The sequence below is a fragment of the Crocuta crocuta genome, unplaced genomic scaffold (assembly GCF_008692635.1).
Source record: "Crocuta crocuta isolate KB4526 unplaced genomic scaffold, BGI_CrCroc_1.0 scaffold262, whole genome shotgun sequence".
Taxonomy (NCBI): Eukaryota; Metazoa; Chordata; class Mammalia; order Carnivora; family Hyaenidae; genus Crocuta; species Crocuta crocuta.
The window spans coordinates 2,479,734-2,499,750 of record NW_027528869.1 but is presented as its reverse complement, the minus strand read 5'-3'; the positions used below and the strand labels follow the sequence as shown (position 1 = coordinate 2,499,750).

At 35.9% G+C, this 20,017-nt stretch overlaps 1 protein-coding gene and 1 long non-coding RNA gene across 3 annotated transcripts in view; one reads left to right on the top strand and one right to left on the bottom strand.

Moving 5' to 3' along the window:
- LOC144225259 (uncharacterized) overlaps positions 1-5,294 on the top strand; it is a 43,364-nt gene extending 38,070 nt beyond the window's left edge. The window contains exons 4-5 of the long non-coding RNA XR_013333256.1: positions 1,118-1,297; positions 5,021-5,294. This is a non-coding gene — a long non-coding RNA (uncharacterized LOC144225259). The remainder of the gene's footprint in view (positions 1-1,117; positions 1,298-5,020) is intronic.
- The window catches only part of EPS8 (EGFR pathway substrate 8, signaling adaptor), a 125,073-nt gene that overhangs the window by 39,743 nt on the left and 65,313 nt on the right, over positions 1-20,017 (bottom strand). For both annotated transcript variants that reach the window (XM_077756424.1, XM_077756425.1), the window contains exons 4-9: positions 14,891-14,958; positions 13,289-13,450; positions 11,459-11,608; positions 5,315-5,397; positions 4,540-4,676; positions 1,166-1,239 (exon numbers count right to left, since the gene is read on the bottom strand). In XM_077756424.1, the coding sequence (XP_077612550.1) occupies positions 1,166-1,239; positions 4,540-4,676; positions 5,315-5,397; positions 11,459-11,608; positions 13,289-13,450; positions 14,891-14,958 (674 nt within the window). The remainder of the gene's footprint in view (positions 1-1,165; positions 1,240-4,539; positions 4,677-5,314; positions 5,398-11,458; positions 11,609-13,288; positions 13,451-14,890; positions 14,959-20,017) is intronic.

Sequence of the window (20,017 nt, the reverse complement as noted above, 5' to 3'; positions counted from 1 at the left end):
TTTTAAGTTTACCACTAATTCCAAGAAAAGAATTAAACTAAATATACCTATACCTGTGGCTGAAGTCTGACATTTACATTTTTCTTTAGCTTAATTTTGTTCTATTTTCAATACCGTCAAGAAAGCATTCACAGTATCTATTCAGATTATTAATTATTTTCAATTACTCTAATTTCCCCATAGTGATCTCCCACATAAAGTTAGGCTAAAAAATTCTAAGAAATATTTTGTTAGAAGAGCACTGAGCATTTTTGTTTTTTTTTTAATAAATGCCCCAATAAAGTACCGACAGTATTATTTCATGGAAAAAGGTATACAGAATGTTGTGATAAACTAATAAACACATAGATAACCTAGAATAATAATCATTAATAAGAGTTTCTACATGGCAAAATAGAATTAATGATGAATTATGCTTTCAGGGATTATTGGATCAATCTTATCTCATATACTACAGTCTTAGATGACTCTCTGTTTTGTGTGAAACCTGACATTCTTCTAATTTACAAGACTAGAAACCAGGATTCAATAAACTTCTAAGTGTAATAACTAAAGATGTGATATAAAAATGAAGTCCCAAACTTCAAATTCCTCTAAGTGTTTGTTTACAAATAAGCTAGGAATGTATGTATAGTATAAAAATAATTATATTACGATCATATTTTATTATTACATCACAGGGCACTGTCATTGTGTAAGTAAATTACTATGGACTAACAAAAATAAACACAGCCCTATCCTTTATAAAGAGTTAAAATTTACATATCTACCCTTAAGAATTCCACTTTTACTTTTCAGGCATTAAAATATTTTTCAATAAATGTCATGAAAGTATATTTGAAAGATATTTCAATTATGAATTACAAACTACAGAAAAGTTAAAAATCCCTCAAATCTGATAATTGAGCTTAAATTCCTTTGTAAATCAGTTAATATACTAGTTCCTCTATCAGAGCCCTATTCTACTAATTCAATACTGGCATAAAGGCAAAAACAGTTAAGATAAAGAAATAATTCAAAGGGCATAACCACCAATGGAGAGAGAAAATATACTTTCCACAAAACTCCTTTATTTAAACCAACTTCATTTTCCCTGTTGACATTTTCTCCCCTTTAGAAAACAAAGAAAAAAAGCGAATGATGTGAAGATGAATGGCGGACCTACCACATCTCTGTCAATTCGGGCCACCATCATCTCAGGCGTTTCTTCCTGCTCAGGATACTGTCTTGGCTTCTCAACTAAAGAAAGGAAAATCATTAAGCCTTTCAACCTGTTGCCGAAGCACTTTCAATATAGGTAATGAAACATGAAAAGTGGCTAGAAAAGAGTGCCATTTGCAAAAGAAAACACCTTCGCTAGACACAAAATCCAATCTGCTCATCATCTAGGAATTGACATGCATTCTTGCCACCACTAAGAAAGAAGCAACTGGACAGAGCTTTCAACCTTTACGACGCTGATTTCCCCTGTAACTTTCCCACTATTCTCCCTTCTTCTCAATGGCAGCTGCCTGTGGAACCGATCCTAACCTCTCACCGTACAATTCTTACAGAAGAAAGAAATATGAACTCCCATTTAAGCACCTACTCCTCAAAACTGGCCAACTAATTTCTAATGCAACAAACCTCCCAATTTTTATATATTCCAACACTGTGATTATAATAAAGCTCTGGGGGTTCTGGCAGTTAAGTGCTTTTTAAAATTCTGACAGTAGGGGCACCTCAGTGGCTCAGTCGGTTAAGCGTCCGACTTCAGCTCAGGTCATGATCTCACCGTTCCTAAGTTTGAGCTCTGCACTGAGCTCTGTGCTGACAGTCAGAGCCTGGAACCTGTTTCACATTCTGTGTCTCCCTCTCTGCCTCTCCCCCTACCCCTGCTAATGCTTTGTCTTTCTCTCTCTCTCTCTCAAAAATAAGCATTAAAAATTTTTTTTAAAAATGAAAATAAATTCTGACAGTAAAGTGCTTTTTAAAATGTTATTAAGCTCAAAACACATAATGTTGGGCTCACTGACTTAAACTTTAAAAGTATAAATACACTACAGGGTTTGTAAATTAAATTATAAATATCTTAAGAGCATTCAAGATGTTGAGTTAGCTCATTTAGCTAATGCATGATGTTAATCATAAGGTCATTATCATGATCTCCTTCCTGGTTAACACTAGCACTAAACACAGATACTTCTACAAACATTTCACAGTAGGTGGAATTAAAAAAAAAACTGTAGAGATGAAACAGGAAAAATGTATCATCAATAATGGAAATATAACTCATAATACATCATCATGACTCATGATATTCAATACAGAGAACTACAGAAAATACTCAAAACTCTGTACTGTTATGCCTCTTTTATGCCTAACTTTCCCCATAAATGGAATACGTAGGCCCCCCTAAAAGAAGAAATTACAGAGTCTTATGAAACTTAATTAGTGGCTATTAAGTAAAGTACTTTAGATAATTAGAATTTATATTCATGAAATCTTACCAGTTAAATGCTATTTTGCAAGGGTTAGCTACTTTCTTGGGTATTGTATACTACAGAAAGCAGCAAGTTGAACTTGAAATATAGCTAGTAGGAACTCCAGATAGGTCCCAAAATATCACTTGGCAGGTGAGGTATAGTATCTTACAGACTTTTTCAAGCTCTGTGGCAACACTTAGGAGCCCTTCGGCCACTATTCTACAGAGATCACTTTTGGAAGTCATGGGTAAGGCTATGTCAAGGATTCAAAGGAGATGTTTAGCCTGAGTCAGCCAGAGCCTTCAGAGGGACCAAAAGATACTTTTGGGGGAAGGGGGGGCAGTGGATTTCCAACTAAAAACTGGGCCAGCTCCAGACACTGATAAGTGTTATGTTCTATTTGGTCTAGTAGTAAATTAGAAATTCTGAAAACCCTTTCTCACTCTAATTTAAATAGATTAGAATGTACAGCATATTTTAGACAAAACCTAATGAGAGCTCAGAAACACCCCAGAAACAAAATTTCCTCTTTTTTGTAAATTATTTTAGTTTTAGATGTTTTTACAAGTTTATTCAGAATACTTATAAACTTAAGATGTCTTATCCTTCCTCAACTTCAAGGAAGACCATTCTGATCTCTCTCAAAACCCACCTCTCTCCCACCAAACAGGAACAGTAACAAAGTACCATAAGAACAAAAAGTAAGAAACACTATGAACTTCTATTAGTTTTTTTTAAACACAAAATTTTACAAGAAAAATGGATAACAGAAATCTATATAATTTCTAAAAACAGAAATTGTTATAAAAGTTAAATAATTCTGTTACTCCATTTTTGATACATGGATGTTTCAAAGGTTTCTTTCTTTCATCTGTTTGGTAGCTGGGCATTTGTGTGTAAATCTCTAAAAAAAAAACAAAACAACAAAAAAAAAAAAAAAAAAAAAAAAAAAAAAAAAACCCCAAAAAACCCAACCTAAATAAAATGGAAAGCATTTCAGAAATAAAATGAACTCCATTTGGCAAAAGTGAGACCAGCCACACATTATGTGAACTACGCTGCAGTAGATACTGTTACAGACATTACTTGCTTTCAGATTCACAGCAACCCATGAGTTATTACCCCCATTTCACGAGTGAGGTTGAAGCACGGAGAGATACTGTCCAATGTTACACAGATCCTGGTCTGACTCCAGAGTCTAATTTTCGACCCATCAGATTCAAAATAAAGCCCAGTGTCACTCAATTTGGCCACCAAGTTCTACTGTTTAACTACACTGCAGGATATCCTGGATGAATAATGCTTTACTAGATCAAGAATAAGTGATTTACGAAGCCTATTGAACTATGAGGCAAAAGAGTGAGGCTTCATCAAATTCGAACTTGCTGGATCACAATCATTCACCCTTATAATGAAGACATTGGACCAAACACATCGTCAAGTCATTATCAGTCATAAAAATTTCAGATTTGGTAACAAAAAAAAAAAAACACTGACATATAAAAAATGTTATACTGTGTCTACGCTGTGATGGTCTTTAAAAAAGAAGGTCAAGGTAAATGATGGTGCACACAATGGCCCCTCTGACAAGCTTAGCTATATGGAGAATGCCTTTTGCTCTTGTCCTGATACTACCCTGACATCCTTTCCATGAAGGCACAACACTTCTTCCAAATAGGACATTGGTAAGATAATAATAATGGAAAGAATTTTGAAGTATAGTCTTTAAAACAAACGAACAAACAAACAAACAAACGGGTAGGCTCTTGTTTGGTATATATATACTGTGTTACCATCTTTTTGTTAACAAGTCAAACTTCCCATCTTTGATTGCATTAAAAAAAAATAAAAGATTGTAATCCTAACACCATATTTATTTAAATAACTGGCCTGAACTCTCACATACAATAGTCTTATAGTGTCCAAGGCTTAAATTTCCTTTTCCAGATTTGTTTCCATTAAAAAAGCCAACCTCAGGCTTTAGCTCAGAAATCAGCCTCAGAACTTGAAAGCAAGAACTATGTCACAACCCAAAGTAAATGTTTAAGAAGTAGCAGTTCCTGGAAACACTCACAGTCCCCCTGGTCGGCTGCCCACGCAGACCAGGCCGCCACCCGACTTCTCACATCCACCTGGGTAACAGTCCCAGGTGGCACCGGAGCGGGAGCTCTCGGTGGAGGAGGTATACCAGGGTCAGCTTTGGAGATCATCCTAGAAAAAGATGGGAAAAAAAAAATAGAACATTTTACCATCTTCTTTTCTATCAATTCTCTATTTATGATATTAGTTCTTCAACCTTAGGAACTATGTCAAGGGGTAGAACAGAAAGGGTTTCCTAACCATTTCATATTATGTATTTCTACAAATGTATATGAAATACATATAATTAAATATATTAAATAATTAAATTAATATTAAATTAAGTTAAATTAAATAATTAAAATACATTTTAATTCAACTGATCACTAGGTTCAATTTTTTTTTTTCTGGGTCTCCTATGATTTGGAAAGGCTGCGAACTAACTCTATTCCTCATATCTATTTCTGTTCCCCTAGACTGACCTTCCCTTAAAATGTCACTCATCAGTTCCGACTCTCTTGGACAACACACGTGGGAGAAGCCTTCTCAGAGAAAGGCCAGAAACACAGAGAGAAAACATGCATACATATACCGACAAGCTCAGAAGAGCAAATGAGTTGAAATCATAGGTTGTAATCTCTAAAATATACCTTCACTGAAGACAACCTTACTAAATCTTCAGAGCAAAAAACAAAACAAAAAACCACATATGAAAAAACTTTTCTAACAATAAAACAAGTCTGCCCCTCAGTCTCTTTCAATGTTTTTACCTCAGGGCTTCGGGCCGCCTCTTCTGTTTCCCTCCTTTACTGTCACTGATTGCACTTTCAATGTCTTCACTAATGAGGTTTGCCTGCAATGAAAGACAGGAGGTCATAGATTTTTCTTGTCTTGATATGTAGGTACAAACAACAAAAAAAGAGATTAATTATGTTTCCTGTCTGAATCAGTAAGTGTCTTGACACAAAAGTGTTTTCTTTTTTTTTTTTAATGTGCTTTCAAAACATGACTCTTGGAGTTTTTTGAAAAAAAAGTTTTTTATAACATTTTACTTACTTCTGAGAGAGAGAAACAGCATGAGCAGGGGAGGATCAGAGAGAGAGAGGGAGACACAGAATCTGAAACAGGCTCCAGGCTCTGAGCTAGCTGTCAGCACAGAGCCCGACGCGGGGATCGAACCCACGAACCGTGAGATCATGACCTGAGCCGAAGTCAGCCGCCCAACTGACTGAGCCACCCAGGTGCCCCTCTTGCATTTTTTTGATGATAAACTTTATAATGACAAAATTTATTTATTTTGTTTATTTTGAGAGAGAGCGGAAGTGGGGGAGGGGCAGAGAGAGAGAGAGGGAGAGAGAGAATCCCAAGCAGGCTCCACTCTGTCAGCTGAGAGCTCCACACAGGGCTTGACCCCACAAACCATGAGATCATGACCTGAGCCAAAATCAAGGGTCAGACGCTTAACTGACTGAGCCACCCAGGTACCCCAAAGACACAATTTAAAAAGCGAAGAATTTTTTAAAGATTATCTAGTCCCGATTCCATTAGTTTAGACAAAAGCTATCCTTGCATGAAGGCAAAGAGGAGAGGGATTTGTATATTCTGGAAATACAGGCATACACACAAAGTATAACTGGGTGAAAATCTCTACCTAAAAGGAAATGAAGGAAATAGAAGTGCACGTGTGAGGAACAGATCTCCTTCCCCATTCTCATCCTCAGGATCCAGTGGGCACCTAAAACCTACTGAAACACATCACTCAGTCCCAGCAGATACTCCCAGTTTAGGACAAATACACTCTAATCATGGAATGAACCCCCCAACACTAGGTAGTATCCTTTTGGATAACCACTGTACTTTGTCATTTCAGGTAAAAGTTAACTTTCTCCAAATGATTAACTTCTCTAATACTCTCCCAACAAGCATATCTGATTGGGTTTTGTTGAGAAACAAGGTGAGATTAGTAGTGAAGATCTTTAATTATGACCAGTGATTATTACTACATATAAGATTCTTGCTAGGATATATTTAAATTCTATTTTTTATTTCTGCTTGTTCTCTGTAACTATATATGTTTTTCTCAGATATGTATGTTATATATTTTTTTACCATAAGTACAGATAATCATAAAATTTTAAAGCTGAAAGGAAACTTGAAGATTATCTAATCTGTTCTCCTTTTTTATATAAAATTAATGAAACTGAAAAATACTCATGATGGCTTGGCCAAGGTCACATTCCTAATTAAATGTGAGGGCTAATGCACCCTAGTTCAGTGTTACTTCCATAAGAATCTCTTACTTTCAGGAAGACATAATAAACATTAAGTCAAAGGCTCTCTGTTACATGGGATGTCAAATAAAACTGAAGATGCCTTACGAGCAATTATACGCCAATAAAATGGGCAATCCGGGAGAAATGGACAAATTCCTGGAAATACATAAACTACTAAAATTGAAACAGGAAGAAATAGAAAATTCAAACAGACCCATAACAGTAAAGAAATCGAATTACTAATCAAAAATCTCCCAAAAAACAAGAGTCCAGGGCCAGATGGCTTACCAGAGGAATTCTACCAAACATTTAAAGAAGAGTTAACACCTATTCTCTTGAAGCTGTTCCAAAAAATAGAAATGGAAGGAAAACTTCCAAACTCTTTCGATGAAGCCAGCATTACCTTGATTCCAAAACCAAAGATCCCACTAAAAAGGAGAATTATAGCCCAATTTCCCTGATGAACATGGATGCAAAAATCCTCAACAAGATAGGCAACCAGATCCAACAATACATCAAAAAAATTATTCACCGTGACCAAGTGGGATTTATAGCTGAGATGCAGGGCTGGTTCAATATCTGCTAAACAATCAATGCAATACATCACATCAATANACTATTAAAAAAAAAAAAAAGAAAGTAGGGATAGAAGGACCATACCTCAAGATCATAAAAGACATATATGAAAAACCTACCCCTAATATCATCCTCAACGGAGAAAACCTGAGAGCTTTCCCCCTGAGGTCAGGAACAAGAAGGGGATGTCCACTCTCACCATGGTCATTTAACATAATATTGGAAACCTTACTCTCAGCAATCAGACAACACAAAGAAATAAAAGGCATCCAAACAGGCCAGGAGGAGGTCAAACTTTCATTCTTCACAGATGACATGATACTCTATATGGAAAACCCAGAAGATTCCACCAAAGAACTGCTAGAACTGATCCATGAATTCAGATCCATGAAGTCGCAGGATATAAAGTCAATTCACAGAAATCAGTTGCATTCCTGTATACCAATAATGAAGCAACAAAAAAATGAAATCAAGGAATCGATTCCATTTACAATTGCACCAAAACCCATAAAATACCTAGGAATAAATCTAACCAAAGAAGTGAAAAAATCTAAACACTGAGAACTATAGAAAGCTTATGAAAGAAACTGAAGACACACAAAAAATGGAAAAATACTCCATGTTCCTGGATAGGAAGAAGAAATATTGTTAAAATGTCAATACTACCCAAAGCAATCTACATATTCAATGGAATACCCATCAAAATAACACTAGCATTCTTCACAGAGCTAGAACAAACAATCCTAAAGTTTGTATGGAATCAGAAAAGACTCTGAAGAGCTGAAGTAACCTTGAAAAAGAAAACCAAAACTAGAGGCATCACAATCCTGGACCTCAAGCTGTATTACAAAGCTGTAATCATCAAGACAGTATGGTGCTGGCACAAAAACAGAAACTCAGATCAATGGGACAGAATAGAGAACCCAGAAATGGTCCCACAAACATATGGCCAACTAATCTTTGACAAAGCAGGAAGGAATATCCAATGGAATAAAGACAGTCACTTTAGCAAAGGGTGCTGGGAAAACTGGACAGCAACATGCAGAAAAATGAACGTGGACCACTTTCTTACACCATACACAAAAATAAGTCAAAATGGACACAAGACCTAAACATAAGACAGGAAGCCATCAAAACCCTAGAGGAGAAAGCAGGCAAAACTTTTTTGACCTTGGTAGCAGCAACTTCTTACTCAACACATCTCCAGAGGCAAGGGAAACCAAAGCAAAAATCAACTACTGGGACCTCATCAAAATAAAAAGCTTCTGTACAGCGAAGAAAATAATCAGCAAAACTAAAAAAGGCAACTGATGGAATGGGAGAAAATATTTGCAAACGACATATCAGATGAAGGATTAGTATCCAAAATCTATAGAGAACTTCTCAAACTCAACCAAAAAACAAATAATCCAGTGAAGAAATGGGCAAAAGACTTGAATAGACACTTCTCCAAAGACATCTAGATGACCGACCAACACGTCAAAAAATGCTCAACATCCGAGAAACTCATCATCAGGGAAATACAAACCAAAACCACAATGAGATACCACCTCACACCTGTCAGAATGGCTAATATGAACTCAGGCAACAATAGATATTGGCGAGGATGCAGAGAAAGAGGATCTCTTCTGCACTGCTGGTGGGAATGCAAACTGGTACAGCCACTCAGAAAAACAGTATGGAGGTTCCTCAAAAATTAAAAATAGAACTACTCTATGACCCAGCAATTGCACTACAAGGTACTTAGCCAAGGAATACAAGTGTGCTGTTTCGAAGGGGCACATGCACCCCAATATTTATAGCAGCACTATCGACAATAGCCAAAGTATAGAAAGAACCCAAATGTCTACTGACAGATGAATGGATAAAGACGTGGTGTGTGTATGTATATATATATATATATACATACACACAATGGAGTATTACTCGGCAATCAAAAGAATGAAATCTTGCCATTTGCAACTACATAGATGGAACTAGAGGGTATTATGCTAAGTGAAATTAGTCGGTCGGAGAAAGACAAACATCGTTATGACTTCACTCACATGAGGACTTCAAAATACAAAACAGATGAACATAAGGAAAGGGAAGCAAAATAACATAAAAACAGGGAGGGGGACAAAACATAAGAGACTCTTAACATAGAGAACAGAGGGTTGCTGGAGGTGTTGTGGAGGGGGGTGGGCTAAGTGGGCACAGAGCATTAAGGAATCTACTCCTGAAACCATTGTTGCATCATATGCTAACTTGGATGTAAATTAAAAAATAAATAATTAATTTTAAAAAACCCTGAAGATGTCTAGGAACCCTGAATTTCCTATGAGGGGGAGGGCTATCATATTTCTTTTTCGGGAGGGGCTATCATATTCCTAAGAAAAATTTTACTACAGAAGTGGGCAGAACTGTTGTGTAAACTCCCCTAATAAAGAAACTTGAAAAAAAATAAAAACGAAACTTTGTAACTCAAAAGTGATGTTGCAACATGACCCATATGAAAGAAACCACATCATATATCATCGTGTTTATATTTTCAAAGTCTCCGGAAAAAATGGTCTCATGGAGAATATGGCACTAATGAGTAAAACCAGATAGCTGCGTATATGGTGTTGAGCTCTACTTAGATAAAACAATAATTCAGTAAATCTGTTTCAGACTTATCAATACCACCATCCCTTATCAGATAAAAAAGTTCTTTATTCCCAAGATTGAAATCCACACACTTTACTCAGCACAGTAACTATTAGTTTTGGGGTAAGTTTTAGAACACTGAGGCAAACACCAGACTTAAAGTGTCTTTTAGTATAGTCCTCTGTTTTCAAATTATTTTAATTTCACTATAATTTCATGTTTCCAGAGAAAATATACACTTTCATACTAACTTAATACTTAACAAATCTAACCCCGCACAATTTTTTAATGTTTATTTTGAGAGGGAGCAAGAGAGGGAAGGGCGGAGACAGAGGGAGAGAGAGAATCCCAAGCAGGCTCTGTGCTGTTAGTGCAGAGCTCCATGCGGGACTTGAATTCACGAACCATGAAATCATGACCTGAGCTGAAATGAAGAATACGAAACTTAACGAACTGAGCCACCCAGGTGCCACTAACCCTGCAAAATTCTTAATACCCTTTATGACTTTCAAATAGTACTATATAAAATTTTGATAAACGTTACATATGTAAACCACCTAATGCCATAGTTCAAGTAAGGCTTTTAGAAAGTCATCTATAAATAAATGAAAAAAAAAAGAAAATTATAAAACATACTGGTGACAATCTAATTTATCATATTTTAATGTCAAAGAAATACAGAAAAGATCAAGTAACACTTTATGCTAATCTTCCAGCACTTCATTGTAAGATAAAAATTACCTGTATGTTTTATAATATAAAATCACAGTGATAAATAACTGCCTTGGCAAAGCACCAATCAACCCAATCCAAAATGATTTCCCTTTTGGAGAAATAAACTCATGAAATAAAGATAATCAAGGTTGACCATAATTTCTAATGTCCAACAAATCATAACAAGTTACACTCATTTGAAAATGACAGTGTACTTTGAAATACAAATCTTCAAGAGATAGCATGTTTTTACTGGTAACTGTGCTTAACTACTTTCACATTATCACTTGGAGATTATATTTCTTGAGCAATTATTCAAGACACATAATTAAACGATGAACTTTAAATCCATATCATGGAAAGTGTCTAAGTGTTTCATTGCAGTAATCCATGGTTAGTGCAGAATAAAATAAGATGGTATGATTACTTATTGACCATGAGGCGTGATTCTTGAAGAATCAGTTCTTAATTAAAGTCCAAGTAACTCAATGAAGAATTTAATATATCTTCTATGCCTGTTTTTTTTTTTTTTTATAAGTAGAATGCATTTTTTTAAATACTACTCTATTTTCTCCTTAGAAGCCCTCAGGAACATACTGAGGTATTTGTTTTCCTTACAAAATCCTAAGAAACTGAAATCCACTGGTCATATGACTACAGTAGATAATCCAAAAGCTGTCAGAATATCTACTCAGAGGGGAAAAAAATACACCATTCATTTACCTTAATCTCATCACACTGGAACAGATGAAGATCCGGCTTGTTCTGAGTTGGCTCTTTGCACACCAGGGCAAGGACTGAATCATAGTTACAGGAATGCATCACAGCTTGGCAGTGCTGGATTGTGTTTAAAGGGAAATTCTCTAGTTCATTCTATAAACAAAGTAAAAACATAACTTGTCTTAATTTTTGTTGTATAAATAAAATCGATTCCACAAAAAGCTCTGGGCACTGGATACCTCATTTTTAAAGTGTGCAAATCACACTGACAGCGAATCCAAGTAAACACCTAGGAGGGGAGGTGATGATACATGAGGAGATACAAGGTGACAGCAGAGAAGCAAGGCGGGGCCAGAAGGTGAGTGGGAGAAAAAGCAACAGAAAGGAAGTATTTGGCAGAGGAGCGCAGTTACCTTCTTAATAAACAGAAGAAATACTGAACTTAGTAACACTAACTTCCTCAGGTTGTGGAGTAGAAATGATGCCTTTAAGAGAAAAAGAAGTAAACTGAGGCCTCTTTCCAAATTATTCCCCATCGTACATTTCCCCCGCTCTGGCTATATAGTGTCAAAATTTTTTTTTACTTGAACATTTAACAGTCATACTCAGTCATACGCAGAAGTCTCTACCTTCTGTGATTATAAATGTAGGGCTACAAATAACACATCATTTGTACTTTTTTTTATTTCAATGAATCTCTCNCCACCTAAATAAAATACTGATAAATAATTCTTAAACAAATGAACTTTCTGTTCACAATCAGAATTCTGAATTTCATGAGATATATTTAAAGTGTTTATTGTGACACTAATGCCTTTATACAAATAGTAAGTGGGTCATGATGGGAGAAACAGTGATTTAAAAAAAAAAAAACTTTTAATGTTTATTATTTTGAGAGATAGAGAGAGACAGAGTGAGAGCAAGGGAGGGGCAGAGAGAGCGAGGGAGACACAGAATCCGAAGCAGGTTCCAGGCTCTGAGCTGTCAGCACAGAGCCTGACGNTTTGCTACAGACAGTACATAGACACATATATCACACCATAAATTCATTCTAAATTCTGATTCTCTGAGATCCAGTGAAGGCAAAACAAGAAATACTGGTTCCATCAGAATAAAATGCAGTTTCTCAGAGTACCAGGGAAGTAATGAATTTTCTTCCTTTGCAAAAGTAAATTAAATAATATTCCTTCTGTAGAATTACTTGAAACCATGGGGATCAGAGAGGCACTCAGTTGCTATTCTCTCCCAGGGTATGATGGATGTGACTGATAAAAGAAAGGGCAAATTTTATTCCAAGTTCTATCAGGATACTCTAAAATGATTATAAGAGTTGTATTCTTTACCTTAGCAACTCTAGGGCTTATTAAATGATGGGGCTCAGAAAAGTGCTGTTTTAGGAACTCCAGCATCTCATTTGCCAGCATAGTGCAAAATGAAGGTGCTGGGAAGAAGTTAATACGCACACATAGGCACATCCCTTCACCACAGGTCACTCATTTTCTGGGAGATGGTATGGCCTAGCATGTAATTAATATATGTCATAAAGGGCTATTTGGGCCTTACTTCAGTACTTTGAAATTTTTTCTCACTTCCTCCATCTCATCATTTGTGGTTTAAATAAAAACAACAGAACATGGATCCCTCTATCTTTAGTTTCAGGAACTGATTTTTCGTGCATTATGTGTATGCAGTATATTTCTTCTTTAAAAACACCAACAAAATATTTTCCTTTCTCCAACCTTCATCCACTTTTAAACAATAGGACCTGCTTGTAAACATACATACCTGTGCAACTGTCTTAGAAGTAAAATAGTCCAAATTTTACAAGCTTACCTTTGATTCTAAGTCAATCAGGCTCACAGCTCTGTCGTCCACTTGAAGAATCATATCTTGGGTCCACACTTTGCCCTTGGCATCAAGCAATTTCAGCTTCCTTATTCCATCATCAACAGTTATCATCGCGTCTTTCCGATCCAGAACAAAGGTAGTCAAGTGCTTATGATTGACAAAAAGGAAAAATATATATAACATGCACCATCTCTTAGTACACATTTTCCAAAAGAAAGCAATGGTAACTTCATTGAAGTCAGCGAGTAGTGCGGTGAGGAACCAACACAAAGTACCTATAACCTCATGGCTATCTTCCTGAGATGACGAAGTCAAGTCGGGTTTTGTTGAATACAAGCAATGGTGCCTTGAGTCACAAAATTCCTAAATCTGTTTAATACTGAGCCATGTCAAGCTACATAAACAACATAAATAAATTCTAAACAGCTTAAACAACATTCTCTTAAAGCCGATCCCTCCCATTTTATTCCATTTTGGTTACTTAAGTGCTGAATACCAGTAGGCAAGCTACACTGCTGCTTGAAAACTACGGACATTGATAAATGAGAGAAGTAGTCAACTACTACTGTAAAACTGTTGAAATCTTCACTGAACTGAAACAAAANTCATGACCTGAGCCGAAGTCGGACGCTTAACCGACTGAGCCACCAGGTTCCTCACAGTGATTTTTTTTAGGTAAAGAAAATACAATATCTCCAATAAATAAAAATANCATTTTATTCCATTTTGGTTACTTAAGTGCTGAATACCAGTAGGCAAGCTACACTGCTGCTTGAAAACTACGGACATTGATAAATGAGAGAAGTAGTCAACTACTACTGTAAAACTGTTGAAATCTTCACTGAACTGAAACAAAATTTTAAAGTTTATTTATTTTTGAGAGAGAGAGAGAGAGAGAGAGAGACTGAGAGGTAATCCCAAGGAGGCTCCAGGCTGTCAGCACAGAGCCCAATGCAGGGCTCGATCCCATGAACTGTGAAATCACGACCTGAGCCGAGATCAAGAGTCGGAGACTCAACTGACTGAGCCACTCATGCGTGCCCTGAAACAAAACTTTAAGTCTAATTAAGTATGCTTGCTATGGGTAGAAAAATGAAAGTAAGAGCACTTAAACATGTACTTCCTACTTAAATATTTTCTATTACATGCAAAAGTCACCTAAATAGAGTCCAGTTAAGATAGCTTAACAGATAATAACACAGGAAAACTAAACAAGAAAGCCATTGTTTAAATAGGACTACTAATGACTTTAGGTAAAATTAAAAATAAAACTAAATCATTCAGTGAAATCACCAAAGGCGTTAAGTTCAAGATTCTGTAATATAAAATAGAAGCCTTTGTCCTGTTTTTAACCAAAATAAGGCTGACAACCATAAGTGAGTAGTTATTTTAATCTATATAGACCCCAGACTAACTAGATACTTTGATATTTTACATCTAAATTTTATAAAAAGCTGAATGAAAAAAGGTGAACACAATTCATAGTTAATCATAGGAATAAAATAAAACATAATTCTGATTTTACTACCAAATTCTTATGTCCCTCAAGGTTCATTCTACATTTTAGCAAACATCAAAACCTCTTACTTCAACACGGTATTGGGATGTATCGGACACACTGCTGACACTGTCCCGAGCATAATTCTTCCTTTGTTCTGAAAGAGAAGTTGAAAAAGCCATTATTTATCCACTAACAGGCTAAAGTTCATGTACCAGGGTCTTGTGGCCATCTCTAAAACTAGTCTATCTCACGTATAAATACAGTAGCTGACAAGTCACCATTGTGTGGTGTATCTGAAAACACTCATTATTCACATTAAATGAAAAAGCCACCAGAAAGCTTAAATGGTATGCAAGAACAATTTGAGCCAATACAAATTATCAGAATCTCAAATATAAAATTTAGAGTATTCATGTTGTAGAAAAAAGTTATTTAATTAAGGGTTTTATCAATCAGATACCTACTCTTCGGCAAAGAAAGATGAAAACTGGCTTGTAACTCTCATCTAATGTACTGAGAATAAAACAGTTGCAAATACTGTCACAGATACTGTATTCTGTGAGTTAGACTACATTATCCAAATAATGGCCACTATTAAGGAACATCTCCTTTCACAACATCCAATCTATGGAGAGTGTCAGAGGAGATTAAAAACATAATTCAATCATACTGAGTGCCATTAAACTTTAACAGTTTCCACATAGCTAGAGAACAAACAAATATGATACTCAAAATTGTAGATAGCAGCTGTTAGAAAATATAAGAAAGTCAGGTGGAAAGTTACCACACCACACTCTAAAAAGCAAAAATAAACCTTTATTTTCTTTTGTAAAATGCTGCAAAACCAAAATAAAATATAAAATATGGGGAGGCAATATTTTGTACGTTACTTTCTAATCAAGTAACTTGCTTATTTGTAAATTCAGGGTTGCCCTATTTTTCCTAAAGCAAAATGCTATGATGAAAAAGAACCCTAAGTAGGGACCAGGAGATTATTGATTCTGGCTTTGGCTCTGTCACTAAGTAGGNTTAAATAAGATCAAACCTCAAAACTCCTACAGTACTAATACACACACACACACACACACACACACACACACACACCCCTCTTAACTTTCCTGATATCCAATTGTTTTTCAAATATAAATTCAGTTAATATGAAAGCTTTAGACCATCCTACAACTTTAGACGTTGAAAAGTTCTGCTGAACATGAACTCAAACCAAGTACAAAAATATAAAGCACATATACAGATTAGGAATGTTAACAGAATTTTTTAAAACTCTGATAAACTATTGTTTCATATTAACTATGATAAATTATTGTTTCATATTATATTACATTACAGTTTCATATATTTATCTGAAACTTAGATGAAAAATATCTATGTCCTTTATATTACGTCAGTCTGATATTATTCCAATATACTCTATTTTTGTTTTTGCAGCATTAAAGGTGTTTAATAGAAAGACACACTACAAAATTCAGTATCTGCTACCTTTCTTTTTTTGTTTGGATGATGACCTGAAGAAGTACGATCCATCTGTTCCTACCAAAATAATGTGATCAAAAAGAAAGATCTGGTTTCACCCTAAATTTTCTATTCCAACATATAAAACATAACCTTCACTTACACGCCTGTATTCTACATATCAAGAAAAGAAACAACCATGATTTTTCTGACTCTTAGCTGAGAATTAATCAAGGTGAGATATTAACACATAGGTAACTGTTCTCGGGAGAACCACTGAAATACCATATGTAACTGAGGAACATTTCTGACAAAAGCACTTTTAGAAATAATTACTATTTCTAACTAGTGTTGTATGTAAGTGATGAATCATGGGAATCTATCCCCAATACCAAGAACCCACTGTATACACTGTATGTTAGCCAACTTGACAATAAGTTATATTTTAAAAAAGAAAGAAAGAAAATCACTATTTCAGAATCACTGGTTTATCATTTTCTAGCACAACTCCCTATGGCAGACTCAGAACATGAAGCTGGTTCTGTTTCCTGTGGTCAGGCCTACACAGCACAAGAAAGGGCAATGGTTGCCATGGTACCCAGCTGTGATGTGGCAGCCCCAGGACATGCATGCAAATGCTTCACTGAATCTTTCAGGTGAGTGATTGGCAAATACAGCTGAAGCCCGATGGCGTGTTTTATAATTTAAGTTTCTCAGTACGAAGTAAGAATTTGTTCTCCCTAGTTTTCTAATATAGTTTTTTAATCCCATAGAAGCATATTTTAGAAGTACAATAGAAAACACTGCCTTTTTGATGGTACTTGTAAAAAACATGACATTAACTGATCACTCGGATTGCCTGGAAGATAGGTGTTATTTCTAATATTCCAAATGAAGAATCCATTTTAGAAATTCTTAAACTGCTTTTTCTCCAATGCTGCATAATAAATAAAATGTATGTGTTACAAGAAATTACATTTTAAAGACCCTCAAAATATACAAACGCCACAAAATGGATTTATAAACAAACTAGGAGTTCCAGTGATTTAAGTCAATGAATAAATAAAGGTTAATATTAACATTTTAATAGGAAATTCTGAAAGAAGGTTCCTAAGAGGCAATTACAGTACATTTCTTTATGAGAATCGTATGTACTCTCAAATACAGTTGTAAATAGTAATTATGCTCCTAAGCTGAAAATCTCACCAAAAACCTTTAAAAAAAGTATGAGACGTCTAAATAAAGTCTCAGTGATACTCCAGATAAAGCCTCTAATGATGTTCCCTACTTTACAGTGGTTTTCAACCCTGGCTGCACACTAGAATGAACTTTGAAGCATATTGCCCGGGTCCCACTTGCTAGTGACTCTAACCTGATTGGTCCAGGGTGCAGTGTGGGCGCTGGGATTTGTACATGGCAATTCTAATGCACAGCCAAGACTGCTCCAAAATCTGGACAAAGGCCAACTCATCTACGACTTGTTACCCCTTTAGGCTGAAAACTTTTCTTTCCAAATTAAGAGTGTAAATCATGGCCAAATAGTGTATTAAATAATAACTGAATAAATCTGGCAGCAGAGTTCTGGGTTTCTTTTCTTTTTTAATGTTTTATTTATTTTTAGGAGAGAGAGAGACAGCGTGAGCAGGGGAGGGTCAGAGAGAGAGGGAGTCACAGACTGAAACAGGATCCAGGCTCTGAGCCGGCAGTCAGCACAGAGCCCGACGCGGGGCTCGAACCCACGAACCGCGAGATCATGACCTAAGCGAAAGTCGGACGCTTAACCGACTAAGCCACCCAGGCGCCCCTCTGGGTTTCTTGTATTACAGGCTGTTCAACTCTCAGATTAATGCCTCAGTTCCTATTGCCTTAGCTTTCTCAATCTGAAGCAATTAGAGCTAGGAATAAACTTAACTTGATCATAGTACCAATGGTTGTGGTTTTCCTGGTTTTCTTACCAGCTTTTATACAGCATAACAGACTATACAAACCCACAGAAACAGAACCAGGTGATTCAGTGACCAATGATAAAAATTCCTTACAGATTTTTTTTAGCATTATTGAGATGCTTTTACAGATTTGTTTCAGCATTATTGAGCTGTTATGTGATAATCAACTTCCAGATCAGGAACATTAGGTTCAGGTTTCATAAGACTTCGAGTGATTAAGGGGAGGGGCACTTGTGGGGATGAGCACTGGTTGTTATATGGAAACCAACTTGACAATAAACTATTTAAGAAAAAAAAAGGCTTCGAGTGATTATGATATATTAATGTAGGTTCATCAATTGTAACAAATGCACCACTCTGGCGAGGGCTGTTGAGGGCTATGCGTACGCGGGGCGATGTATAGGAAATCTCTGTATCTTCCATTCACTTTTGCTATGAGCTTAAACCTATAAGTCTTAATTTTAAAAAAAACAAAAGGTAGGTTTCATTTAACTCTGAATTAGTACAATGGCAACGATTACAACATGCAGGTCTGAATATTTAAATGTAATTCCCTTTTGTCTATATTGCTGTTTATGTACACAGCAAGATTTATAAGAGCTAATAATCAGAAAATTTTATTTTCTTTTTTTCAGAAAATGAAATGTAGCTTAGAAAGTAAGGATTTCATAATTAAAAAGGGAATAAAAATGTTACATTAAAGCAGCTGCTGAGGACTTATTTCTCTCTCTAAATAAAACAATGGATTACTGCTCATATTACTTAACACTTTCAACCACAGTAAAGGAGAATTCTTTTCCCGGTATTTCAGTGCATAATTTCCAAAGAGGTGAGGCACTACATGGGAAGCAGTGAGGAACACTGAATGAGAAGTACAGGCTCTCATGATCTAGGTGGTCACAATCAGTCTGACACATCAGTAATCCAAACCAACATACTGTTTTAAAAACAAACAAGGTTGGGGCACCTGGGTGGCTCACTCGGTTAAGCATCCAACCTCCGCTCAGGTCATGATCTCACGGTTTGTGAGTTCGAGCCCTACAACGGGCTCTGTGTTGACAGCTCAGAGCCTGGAGCCTGCTTCGGATTCTGTGTCTCCCTCTCTCTCTGCCCCTTCCCCACTTGCATTCTGTCTCTTTCTCTCAAAAATAAACATTTTAAAACATTAATTAAAAACAAAGTCATTTTTACAAAACTGCATTATTTAAGAATTAATTTTACTGATTTGTCTCATGAGGAGAAAAGAAGCTTTAAAATTTTCAGATTAAGGTGAAGCAATAGCATACTCTACAAAGCTGAATTTTGACTCTCACATTGCCCAACTTCCCGATAATATATAATCATGCACCATGTACTTTGTAAGAATTAAAACAAAATTGTTCTTAAAAAAAGAAGATTTCCATGTTCTCTCCAAGTAAAATACATGCCGTAAGTGATGCATGTGGAGAAAAGAGAAATGGGCTTTAATTCGTGAATGCCACCCAAATGTGTAAGAAATTGCTTGGGCTTCAATTACGACAGGTACACAAAGAGAGTAACTCCCAAACAAGATCAAAGGATAGAAAAGGACAGGAAGAGCAGAAATGATCGGTACAAAAAGTAAACTATGTGGGGTCTGTATCTATTAAGACAAGTGCTATATTAGAAATCTTGCTATGAGGAAGAGAAGCCAAGCACTGTGTAAAGATACAGAAAAGTTAAAGTCAATTACACGAACCTGTACCTTTTATAGATTACTTACATTCAATTCTTACCAGTACTTCCTTGAGAAGAAAAAGGAAAAATAGGAAAAACCCC